At 40.1% G+C, this 12,143-nt stretch overlaps 1 protein-coding gene across 1 annotated transcript; it reads left to right on the top strand.

Annotated features, from left to right (window-relative positions):
- Window positions 1-2,373: 2,373 nt before the first annotated feature.
- Window positions 2,374-10,967, top strand: LOC118772871 (E3 ubiquitin-protein ligase RNF126-like). Its single transcript, XM_036521513.1, has 9 exons — window positions 2,374-2,467; window positions 4,904-4,962; window positions 6,934-6,994; window positions 7,224-7,459; window positions 7,598-7,666; window positions 7,807-7,876; window positions 8,733-8,826; window positions 8,965-9,080; window positions 9,235-10,967. Exons 1-9 carry the CDS (start codon window positions 2,393-2,395, stop codon window positions 9,382-9,384), a joined length of 930 nt encoding a protein of 309 aa, XP_036377406.1. The 5' UTR covers window positions 2,374-2,392; the 3' UTR covers window positions 9,385-10,967.
- Window positions 10,968-12,143: the final 1,176 nt, after the last annotated feature.

The following is a 12,143-nucleotide window of genomic DNA, read 5'->3' as shown; positions in this document are numbered from 1 at the left end:
ACTATATGAACAAAGTACTCTTTCCACAAAAATTGACCAATTGATCAAACCAAAATCATGTTGTTGTTGTTCGTAGTGAAGTGACATATTTAAATGCATTTATTACCATCAGTAATCTTACTTGTGTCTTTTTGTCACCTGTCTCTTATCTTCCACAATCAAGTGATGGCAAACACATACTGTACTGTCACAGATGCAGAACTCTTGATATCCACCAGAAAACCGCGACATGTGTGTCCCAGTCTTGAACTGTGTTTTGTGAATTTTTTTCTTCCCACTGGAAACCCATTGTGAAATCACTTGTTAGAGTCTAATTGAGCCCAATGTGATTATCTTCAGGATAAGATGGTGAGAGACTGGGTGGCACAGGAAGCTCACTACAGACATTTGCCTCCTACACACATTAAATACAATGTCATGCTTCATTGTGTCCTAGGGATGCATGTCACAATTTGCCTTAGGAATACAACTCAGAAATAATCAGAGCATTTAAGATTAGTTTAATTGACAGCATTTGTAGGTTTGCACAATGCTGTACAGCACAGCTTCTGCAATCCCACAATCCGTTTGGGAGCAAACATATTGCAGTGCTGAAGTAATAACTGTGTGATGGTAGATTTGGTGAATGCACTTAAGCAAAAATCATTGATTAGCCATGGAATTGAACAGTTTGTGGCATAAAAATATCTAGTCCTGTGATTCATCTGTTGATCTGTTGGATGACAGAGTGGCTATTTTTTTTTTTTTTTTGGGTGGGGGGGGATAAATGCCCATATGCTGAGAGATGCCATCTGTGCAGCCTGTGGGCAAGTAAGATTGGCTTTTCCCATCATGGAGATTGTATGCTTTATGGCCAATGACTGATAAAAGACACCTGTAAGAGCAAGTCAGCTGTCGCCAATGTGAGGACCACCAAGCGGGAGACACAGAAGCAGTGCACCAGACTCTCTCCGAGACAAATCACCAGTGGCAGGTGACTCTGATTTATAAAAGATCTGGCAGCCATTTCACTCATCAGACTTCTAAATGAATGTGATATATGTGTCTGTGTACCATTTGATCCATATGCCTTCCTTCTATATTTCAAACTGTTCTTTACAAAGCTGTGCTTCAGGCCATAACTTATATGACATAAAAACACACAGCTTACACTGGCGATTTCTTGGCTGGTGGGAAAGCCTTAATGAGCTCTCTCTCTCTCTCTCTCCCTCTCTCTCACACACACACACATACACACACACACACACGCACACACACACACACACACACACACACACAGACACACACACACACGCACCCACACACAAAGTCCATCAAAAATCTGTCAATGCCCTGATCTGTCTGTGATATGGATATGGCTCTTTGATCATGGAAAAAAAGTTAAGGTAGTACACATGGTCTGTCTGTAAGTGTTTGGAAATGTTGGGGTGTTCTGTTTCTGTACAGGAGTCCCCGGGGCATGGATGGAATGCTGACCTGTTGGAGCAGAGCTGTGGGTGGGCTGTGGGAGAAGTGGGCAGCTGGGGCTTCAGCTCACATGGTTTGCATCATCTAGCCACACAGCTGAATGAAGGGCGGCGGCACATAGGAATCATGGGTAATTGCCGCTATTAATGTATTTTGTGCTATTGAAATACTTGGAAGAAAACCTTCTGAGCTGAAAGAAATTATGATAAAAGTAAATATAAAGCAGAGTTAAAATAGTCATGAACTCTGCTGCAGTACCATATGAGTTTTTACAACAAACTCGTAATCCATGTCTTAATGAAGAACCGTGTGCTGCGGGCCAATGTCAAGTTCACTTAGAAACCTTGTGGTGAATGGCGTTAACACGATCCGAAAAAAGAGACGAATTTGAAAAAGACAGCTTACAATATCTGGACACAGCATCGCCCTCTAGTGACAAAATGATGTCAGTAACCGTAAGTATAAAAGTTACATACAAATGATCATTTCGTTGTAAAATAGAGTTTGTAATTTTTAAAATTTTAAAATAAGTTACATATAAAGCCTTAATTTTCGTTCCTTTTGTACAATGCATCAATGACGGTTCAATTAATTTGTGACCTAGTTGTGCAATAACTTTTCTTCACACTTTGTTCAATTACTTATTTTATCTTGTCGAGATGTATGTAAAGCATGAAATGGATACTCAACACCGAGGATATGCAAACCTCGTCATAAATAGGTTTTGTTAATTTTTGTATGCACATGTATGATATAAAATTTTCTTTTCTAAAAGGCTCTGTGGATGTGAGAGTGGTTTGTAATTCATCTGTCACGTTCAGGTCGTATCTTTGGCGTTCGGTATATTCTGTCAGGCGATCATTTTTGGCCTATCCGGCAGTTCGTACGCACTCTCGTTCGGTTTTGTCTCACAGTTAGTCGAAAGATGGCGGAAGCTCCCCTACGGCCCAGCCGGTTTTTCTGTCACCGATGTTCGGCAGAGATCAGCCCTCGTCTCCCGGTAAGTAAGCAGTATAGAAAAGGAGAAGGTGGTGATGCAACATGCGCAAACTAAGATGTATGTGTGTTGTATAATAAACGAACTGTTGGGCGGTTTAGTGATGAGCCATCGGTTACCCGTTCGTAATTAACAGTTAGCCTGCGTAGCAAGCGCTTTTGAGAGTGCCAGCTAGCTAGTGCTAGCTAACTAACCAGAGCGAGGTAACAGTTTATAAAAAAGTCTATAAAAAAGTGAAATGCTGGTTGGCCATCTATGAGTAGGCAGCTAGGTAACTGGGCATTATCAGGGGAAATATCAAGGGATTTCGACTAGCTAACCAGGCTAGCTAGTCCATTTCTAGTGAAAGCAGAGATGAATAGCTAATTACCTGTATGCCTTGCTAACTAGATTCCAATCACACAGTAGCACACAATCTGTTTCGCTACGAATACTAAGTTAGCTAACCTCCAAAAGTATAAATTTGAATTGACAGAAAGCCAGCCTCTTTAGATTTCCAGCTAGCTAACAGGCTAGCTACCTAGCTGTCAGTAACGGGGCTCACGTTCGCTATGTCACCGTTCTAGCTAACATAGCTCCTTTTAATATGTCAGCCAAGTGCTAGCAAATTACCCAGGTAATCAAACATTTTTACCTGTATTATAAGCTAAATCGTTTACTGTATTTATCTTTGTTGCTTTCGTGTCTTATAGACTAGCTTTCTCCGTTACCAGTCAGCTGATAGAGCCTTTGTTGTGTTTCGCTGGTCGAGCTGGCCAACTGTTCAGTAATACACTGCCAGTGGACTTTTTTGAGTGAAGGAACACTGAATTAACACATCATTTAGCCAGGGCATTTTGCTATACTACCGAAGGATATTTTTTCTGCAACAATGCGTTAGCATGTCAAAATAGCCAAATTGGGACATGCAGTGCAAGCAGTTGTCTAGTTAATTGTGTAAGTCTACAATACGCATAGGCGGCTAAATATACATTGCTAACTAGGTGAACTAACATGACTAAATGGCAGTGTGCTAGCTAGCTATCAGAGTAATTGTTTCGTTTGTTTCACAGTACCCAGCTAAATGTCCCTGACTTGACATTCATAATGGTTAGGCTGTATACAGTAATATTTAAGCCAGTATAGGCGATTTTCAATGCCTCAAATCACCATATGTGACCTAATCATGCCCTGAAGTAGGCAAAACCTATTCTGTATACCAAATTTAATCCAGTGCGTATGTGTTTTTCGTTGGCATCACGTTTGATGGCAAAGGTTAATAGTTATTATGTATTTACCAAAATACAGTGAGTATTGGTGTGCCTGATATTTTAAATGTTTGCACTTCAAAACATTTTAACACTGTACTTGGATTTATGGTAAACCTGACCTCTTTACTTTTTCCCTTTCAGTTTGCTTTGATTCATTCTGATGGTAACCTCTAGAATCTAAAGACAGTTGTGTTGTATACAATGTCAATGATACTGAAGCTGAAATGTTATTTTCAGTGTTTAAAGCGGACAGTTAAACAAAGGGATATTGCGCTCTGTCTTGCTGGCCCATTCAGTAAGTTACTGGTTATCATGGCAGTCATGTTCCAGAAAGGTGCCTTTTCACACATTTACCTTCAATTGTCTGTCCTTTCTTGTGGTTCAGAACTATTTACTGTTTGAGTCAAACCAGAACAGGTCCCTGTTACATCAGGCCTGTGCCAGGTTTGAAAACAGAGGTTGGTTCACAAACACATCAGCTCCATTTTGTTTTGTCAGCTCTTGTTCTGTTTGTTCTGTTTGAGTTCCACCTACTGTACAGCCTACAGAGTGGTCAGTTCCGATGCCACCTAGAAGCTTTTTAGCTTACAGTTAGGTTTACAGTCTACAATCGGAATCTACACTATGAAGGACTAGAATGTAACCAAAGCTTGTGTTCAATCAGTGGATTATTAAGCTTTTCTTGTAATGGGAATAACAGTTCAGAGGTGATGGATGGATTTTGTGTCAGTCTCTAGACATGAGACTAATAAGCACTTCATCAGTGTTGATGAGCCCATGGCCACATTATCTTCATGCCAGCTGGACTGAAGTGGTTGTGCATTTGCTGTGCTTTGCAAAGTTATATACATATAGAGCAGTAGGTCTTCCTCACAGTGTGGAGTGTGAGTCAGAAGAGGAATCAAATTGTTAATGACTTTTTTCTCCAGTTGAAAAGTGCATGCTTAACTGAAATTTGGGCAGACTAAATCAATACCCTTCTTACATAACTAAAACTCTTGATATTTTAGATTTCCAGTATCACTTAATGGTATGTTGTCAATGAAGTAGATGTTGTCTGTCACAAAACAATATTTGCTTGGGGGGGGGTTGCTGTACAGTCCAGGTCAGGCACAGCTATCAGAACATGCAGGTCTGCTGTGTGCACTGAGGTAGTTTTGGTTGTGATATTTGAACCTTATGTTGACAGGATTACACCTGCCCCACGTGTGAATCTGGCTTCATTGAAGAGTTGCCAGAGGAGAGAAGGTAATCCCCTTTCATTTTAGATGGGCCGTTTTGCTTTTTGAATAATTCCAAATATGCAGAGGAAAAACTAAAACAGATGTATTATGTAATCAGATTGCTTTGCAATTTTTTTTGCCAACTTACACAGATGGAATATTACTGGTGAGAATCTGACCTTTTTACATTTCAGTGCAGTTAATCTACACACTGAAGTAGAAGTGCAAGGGCTATGCTACAACCAGCAAATTATTTTTGCAAGCAGAGTTTAAAACACCTGAATTAATTTATCAAGCTGAATTATATATGGTATTACCATGATTATGGAAAGACATAGCTGGGTGTTGAGTTCAATGTATGCACTGAACATTTACTTCCCATTACTGTTGTTTGTTGCTGGGAGGAGCCTTCTACCACGATAAATCCTCCCTATGTGGGTTCCTTAAACACACAGCCTGACTGGAAAATAGGAACTCCTGCCAATTTCACTGGTCATGCTTTGCCAGGTAGTGTGATACCTTATACAGTTTAGAAAACCCAGTTTTTTGTTCTGACATGAAGAAGCATTTTCAGATGTCAGCAGGCTCACCTATTTACCCATACACCTTCACTGTTAGCCAGCACATTTAAAGTGAGCACAAGATTTTTTTGTATCTTTTCATATTGATTCAGCTGCAAATGCACTGACTAATAAGCCAGTATGTTGATATGTGTATGTGTTGTTATTTCAAAACATGAAGTGTTAGAGGATGAATCATTTATATTATGCTGGCTGAGACAAAAGTCACAAAACAAATGTGCACTGAATTACCATTCATTGCCATATACCAGTATATTTTAATTACCTTCCAATGCAAACGCTTGTCCTGTCAATAGCAGGTTGAATGCAACTGTGTAGTCAAATTTTGCTGTTTTGAAAAATCTGTGACTGTAGAGTGGAACATTTCTCTTTTTGAATATTAATGCAGTATAATATGGAACATAGTAAAAATAGTTTTTAGCTCCAGTGAGAGACTCACAGGCACTTGCCTGTGTAAGCATACATCGGTCTGAGTAGAGGAGCTGACAGGCAACGGGATACACCAATTTATTCTACAGTATCACAGATCCAGGTGTAATCAAGCCTGGCAGAGTGTCACACACAATCAGGAGACTGGTTTTTAAATCTGGGCCCAAGTGCTCACACATTCTGAATGAACTTAGATGTGTACTGATTTCTCTTCAGCCAGACTGTGCGTCACGGGATTTGGTTCATCTTGTTCAAAATTATGACATTTGAATTACTATACCAATAGTAAAATTTGACGCATAGTGCATGAACAGTGTGTCTGTATGTGTATATGCTGTCAACATGAGCCTTTCTTGGAACAGATGAAAACTGACAACTTGCTTTTGTTGTGCAAGAAAGCATTGTGTTTTTGCTTTATATACTAAGCGAATTCACATTCGTTGATGCCTGATGGCTAACATTTAGGTTACAGCACACTTGTATTAAAATGTGTGCACCATGGCTGTATGTGAAGAAAGATGCTTAAGCAGATTCAGATAACTTTGTGCTTCAATAGCCATTTTCCACCCTAGAGCCAACGGCTCAAATTGAAACAACTCCCTGAACTTAATTGGCAGCCCTTGGCTGAGGTCCTCTTGAAAACTAAATAGCCTCAATCCCATTCTCTGTGATCACAGATGGCATTATGCTCCCTCGTGCCTTCCATATTGATCTCATCATAGCCTTTGGTTCTTCGCTGATGGAAGCAGCATAGTTACACAGCTTGCTGACTCTGCCCTGCTTGCTCATAAGTAGGCCAGCTTCAATAATCTGAACTGAACTGAGCTGATGGGTAGGCATGGAGGGAAAAAAAACACCAGTGAATTGAAAACCACTCAGTTGTTAGCCAGGTAGCCAGGCGTGTTCCTATGCTACAGTGCAGAAGGTCGACAAGCTCAAGCCTGAATCCTGATTTATTCTCTGTCTGTGTTACTGTGTCTGACTAGTGCTGAAAATGGGTCCACCTCCACAGCCACCAGCAGTGATCAAAACCGGCACCCGTTCGAGGTTTGTGAGCTCTCTGCGTTCAGAGGGTAACGTCGTTGTGTGACTGTTGCTCTACAGAAGCAAATAATCATCCCATTTTCTTGAACTGTATGTTCAGTAACTGTTAAATGTGTTCTGAGCTCTGGCTTCATGGCATTTGGAATCCAAGAGGACCATGAGTGTAGAGTTGCATGTGATGGGTGGGGGTGGCACCCTGTACATGCGTGTGCTCTCTCTCCTCCTCTATCAGAATGTGGACCAGCACTTGTTTACATTCCCCCCTGGGTACGGCCAGTTTGCTCTGGGGGTATTTGATGAGAGCTTCGACTTTGGAGCGGGGCTGTCATCAGAAGACAACAGGGAAATGGAGAATCGGCGGGAACGGGAGCTTGCGTCTCGGCAGCGGTACGGTGCCAGGCAACCACGGGGACGCCACCTGCCACGGCGGCAACCAGGAAGGCACGAGGGAGTGCCCACATTAGAGGGGTAACCTTGGTTTGTTTTGTTGTTCCAATGCAAATCTGACAAAATTACAAAATAATCCAGTCATATTTGTTCGTCTTTACTTTTCTCTGGAAGTGATGTGTGCAGGATGTAACTGGATCCTTTTGTCTTCCTGCACAGAATAATTCAGCAGCTAGTCAATGGAATTATTGCTCCAACAGCAATGCCAAATATTGGTGTGGGACCCTGGTATGTGAACAGTTTACAGCAGTTTGACCAACTGTCTTGGCATGATGTGCTAGTAGTGATGTACTATATTTGTGCAGTTTACAGTAGCCCATAACAGTTTTTTGGAACCCCAACTGATGGTCCTTTCTTTGTCTTAAAAGGGGTGTGCTTCACTCAAACCCAATGGACTATGCGTGGGGTGCCAATGGGCTTGATGCAATTATTACACAGGTATATACTGGATATTCTTGTTATGATTAACAAGAATTTTTTTTTTTTTTACTTCACAACTGTTTTGTTTTTGTTATAATTTGTTTTTTATTTGGACTATACTGTTACTGCACATTTCAATTTCACTGCAAGAAGTGCTCATAATGTCTCATTTGGATTGGAATGTATTTGTCTATGCATGGAGATTTATTCAAAGGAGTGAGTTTGCTGTTAATCCTCCATTGCTTTTGGTCTGCTTCTGGGGGCATCTTATCGCTGTTTTAGGCTGATGGCGAGCCTTTGTTAAAAATGCTAATTTCACTCTTCAGACTGATCACACAAATAGCTGAGAAGAATTTTACTGCATCCTCACTCCAAACATATCACTTTAAATGACATCCATGTAATTTCCTTCCATCTATTCCATCTTATGGGTCTTTTTGTCAGGTCAGTGGAGCTAAAACAACCACTTGTCCTGGGAAATACTACAATGTTTGCATCATTGCATCCTCATTTATATATAAACTCTGAGTGATGACCTATGAAGATTTCATATCAAATCAATACATACACACCTTTATGGGATATCCACCTATTACTTTCAAGTCCAAAATTAACAAACACTTGCAAATGCAAAACAATAGAAGTGTCTTCATAAAGCTTGGATAGGAAGAGTACTAATCAACCACTTTGAGCATCAAAACCAGAAAAGTATTCCCTGTTCCTGTTCCCACTGTTGCAGACACTTCTGCCTGTAAACTTCTGGGGTGTAATACCGATGAGTGAAAAATACAAATTAGAGAATCATAAAACACAATGAGAAAGTTGTGTCTGTTTCCCTTGTGGTAATTGCTGCTTGTCCTTCCATCATGTGCAGTTACTAAATCAGTTTGAGAACACTGGCCCTCCTCCAGCAGACAGGGAGAAAATCAAGAGCCTTCCCACAGTTCAAATCACAGAAGAACATGTGGGTGAGTGCACTTGGACATCACACCACCCTCACAGGCCAGAGCTTTTCTGATTATAAAATTTAAGCTGGAGGGACAGTTTGAGTACAAGTACTGATTTAATGTATAATGCATATACTTCTTTCACCTATCTTTTTTCAGGTTCAGGTCTAGAATGTCCAGTGTGCAAAGAGGATTACAGTGCAGGAGAAAATGTGCGGCAACTTCCATGCAATCACTTATTTCATAATGACTGTATAGTACCGTGGCTGGAACAGGTAAGCAAGACTCCCCTCATAGCAAATGTATTGTAGAGCTTTTTTGCTAATAGCCAGAATGTGTTCGGCCAGTGAGGAGGGGATTGATCAGGATTTGGGCTTTGAATGATTCAGTTCTGACTGTCATCTTGTTTTTTTCAATCTCTTGCCTCAGCATGACACTTGTCCAGTGTGCAGGAAAAGCTTAAGTGGACAGAACACAGCCACCAATCCTCCAGGCCTATCAGGAATGAACTTCTCCTCCTCTTCCTCATCCTCCTCCTCCAGCTCACCCAGCAACGAGAACACCGCCAACAATTCATAAAACAGACCCTTCTTCACCTCCAGCCCTTTGTTCTGCCCATACTGGGCCTTCCTCTTACCCAGCCACTGAGGGTCACCCATCTCATCACTTTGAAGACTCAAAAAAAAAAAAAAACATGGACAACATGAAGACCATACATTTCTTTTCCTTATTACCCACTGTAAAACTGGAACTGGAAAATCAGAACAAGCTTAGACTTCTGCACTGCTTTTCTGCATCTGCAGTGGTCACTTGCTGAGTGGACTTGTCCCAGCAGGGGGAACATATGGAAGAGATGAGGAACTGAGAAATAGCCCAGCTATGAGAGGGGCAGCTACTGAAAAACAGCAACAAAAGAACGGGCCTGTGCTACAAAGGAGCCATTTTCCAGTGTGTGCTCACTGAGGTTGAGGGACACACGCATCTTTAAAAATATAATTTTGCTTAAATCCTCATTTGGCTGTACAGCTATTAGCAGAAAAGGGGAAATATATGTGTACATATATTCATATTTTTTAAATAGTAATTTCTGTATCTGTACAGCCAAAGGACCCAAGAATATCTTTGGGGAGGGAGGGAAAGCTGAGTGTGTGCATTTGATTAAGGTTTGAACTTCACACTAAAGGTTGAAATAAGGTGGGTTTTTTTATTATTTGTTTGGGTTTTTTAAAATCAAAAACAATTTTTGAAAGTGAGATGAGCTTCAGGTGGTGCATCAGTGAAATAACCGGGTCCATCCATCGATCGGTCTCGCGTAGAGCCTGGTCTGAGGCTCATCCTCTGTGAAATGCATGGTGTATTACTGTTGGAACTGCATCAGCCTGCATAATTGCATCAGCCTGTTGTTTTTCAAGCAAACTTAGCCTTGCCTACATTCTGCGATAAACCTCTAATACAAGGAGCAACACCAAAACTTAATGTCACATGCATTTATTTTATTCACGTCTTCTCATGGCGTTTCCTATGTATAGAATCCAAGGGGGACATCTTTTTATCAACAGGAGGATATCCACATTTCTATATACGGCGGTCTGGTCACTTTCACACACTCAGCCTTTTCATATCTTTTATTACATACTCAGTGAATTTCAGTAAAATGCAAGTTTTTTTTAACTTATTCTAAGTTAATGAATTGTTTTGTAAAAATCATAATAAAAAGAGAAGTATGACTAAACTGTAGATGTTGTAAACCCGTGGTAACAAAAAAACGGTAGATAAAATAAATAAGGATTGGACACTTCCCCTCATTCCAGAGATGCCTTTAAGCTGACAGCTACGTTCTCATGGGGAATACACCCAGGAACCCTTCCTATTATCTTAACAGGGATCTCGTTTGTGACAATTTTGTTATTTCATTTTTTTTTTTTTTACATTTTATTTACATACATTTCATAATTTTTCCCTTAATGCTTTTAAGAACAGTGAAAAGTCCCATATGAATTACAGAAAATTGTAATTTATATTGTGGCCACAGGGTATAAGAATTAATTAGGGAGAAACATGTTTACTTGCAAGATGAATGATTAAAGCGTGTGCTCCAATGTTCTGTGCAAGCTGCTTATATGGAACATATTTTCCTGTCTAATTTTCCTCATTGTATTTTCATTTGCAGCATTGGATATAAAATCTGGAATTGATTAAGACTGAACTAGTCAAACCAATGTAATATGCTGAAATTGATATAAATTACGACATTGGCTCTTGATTGACATAACCGCAGCACTACAATGATGATTTGAAATGGCTGAATTCGTAGTACACAAAAATAACAGCAGGTGGCAGTGTCGGACAATTGCTGAATTGTAGAGCATGCGCTTTTGTCCAAGAATCCATTGCTGGATGTTCTTAGAGGGATAAAAATAGTGTGGAAGTACTGTTAAGCCAGCATGTTTATAGCACAGCAGTGTAGGTAAACAATGTAGGAAGTGATGCCTTTGTTAGACCTGTCCAGTGTTGGTAGATGAAGGAACATCCTCATAAAGCCGTTACAACATGCCCTTTGCTTGCCCTCCACAGAGGATGTCAAAAGCGGCGCTGTTTCATATGCCGCGGTCCACTGAGTATAAGAACGCTCCTGATGTAGCAGAGAACGCTACTGAATTGCCGGACGGAAACACTATAAATTATGAACAGACAGTGAGGATTGGTCCTTTTGTAGATCGTTTACATGTTTATCTTGAAAGGACGGGAATTATTTAGGGGTCCTACATTTACAATAAGACGATGAAACGGTAACAAAACAGGAGACACGTTAATTCTCTAGGGGGAAAAGGATCAGAATCCTGATAGATCTTCAAAGGTGACGCTACATGCTCTAGTTATTAAAACATTTCTCAAAATGGAAGGCATACATAAACTGCAATTAGTTAACTACAAGAGTACAATAAATTACAACAGCTTCGTGATTCATCTGAGTTTCACTGCAGTAAAGAAGCACATGTAACGTTTTTATTTATATTGATATAACAAGTTTAGTGGGAAAACCACAATTGCAGAAGGATAAATGTCTTCTCCATGTTAATATAATTTAACAATTGACTAATTCAAGATTAAATGAATGAATTATATAATCACTTAAGTATTGCCTGACGGTGGGTAATTATTTTTTCATTGCAGTCGTGTTTAATTGGCAGCACAAAGCATGAGCTCTTTCCTTAAAGAACAAAAAGACGGTAAACCCGAAGAGGATGGGAATAATTACATAATTATATGTTTGGGGGACTCCCTCTCTATTTGTAGTCCAATTCTAATTTCCCTGCAAATTACCTCAAATAAATACA

Source organism: Megalops cyprinoides, chromosome 2, assembly GCF_013368585.1.
Source record: "Megalops cyprinoides isolate fMegCyp1 chromosome 2, fMegCyp1.pri, whole genome shotgun sequence".
Classification (NCBI taxonomy): domain Eukaryota; kingdom Metazoa; phylum Chordata; class Actinopteri; order Elopiformes; family Megalopidae; genus Megalops; species Megalops cyprinoides.
This window is presented reverse-complemented; position numbering and strand designations above follow the sequence as displayed.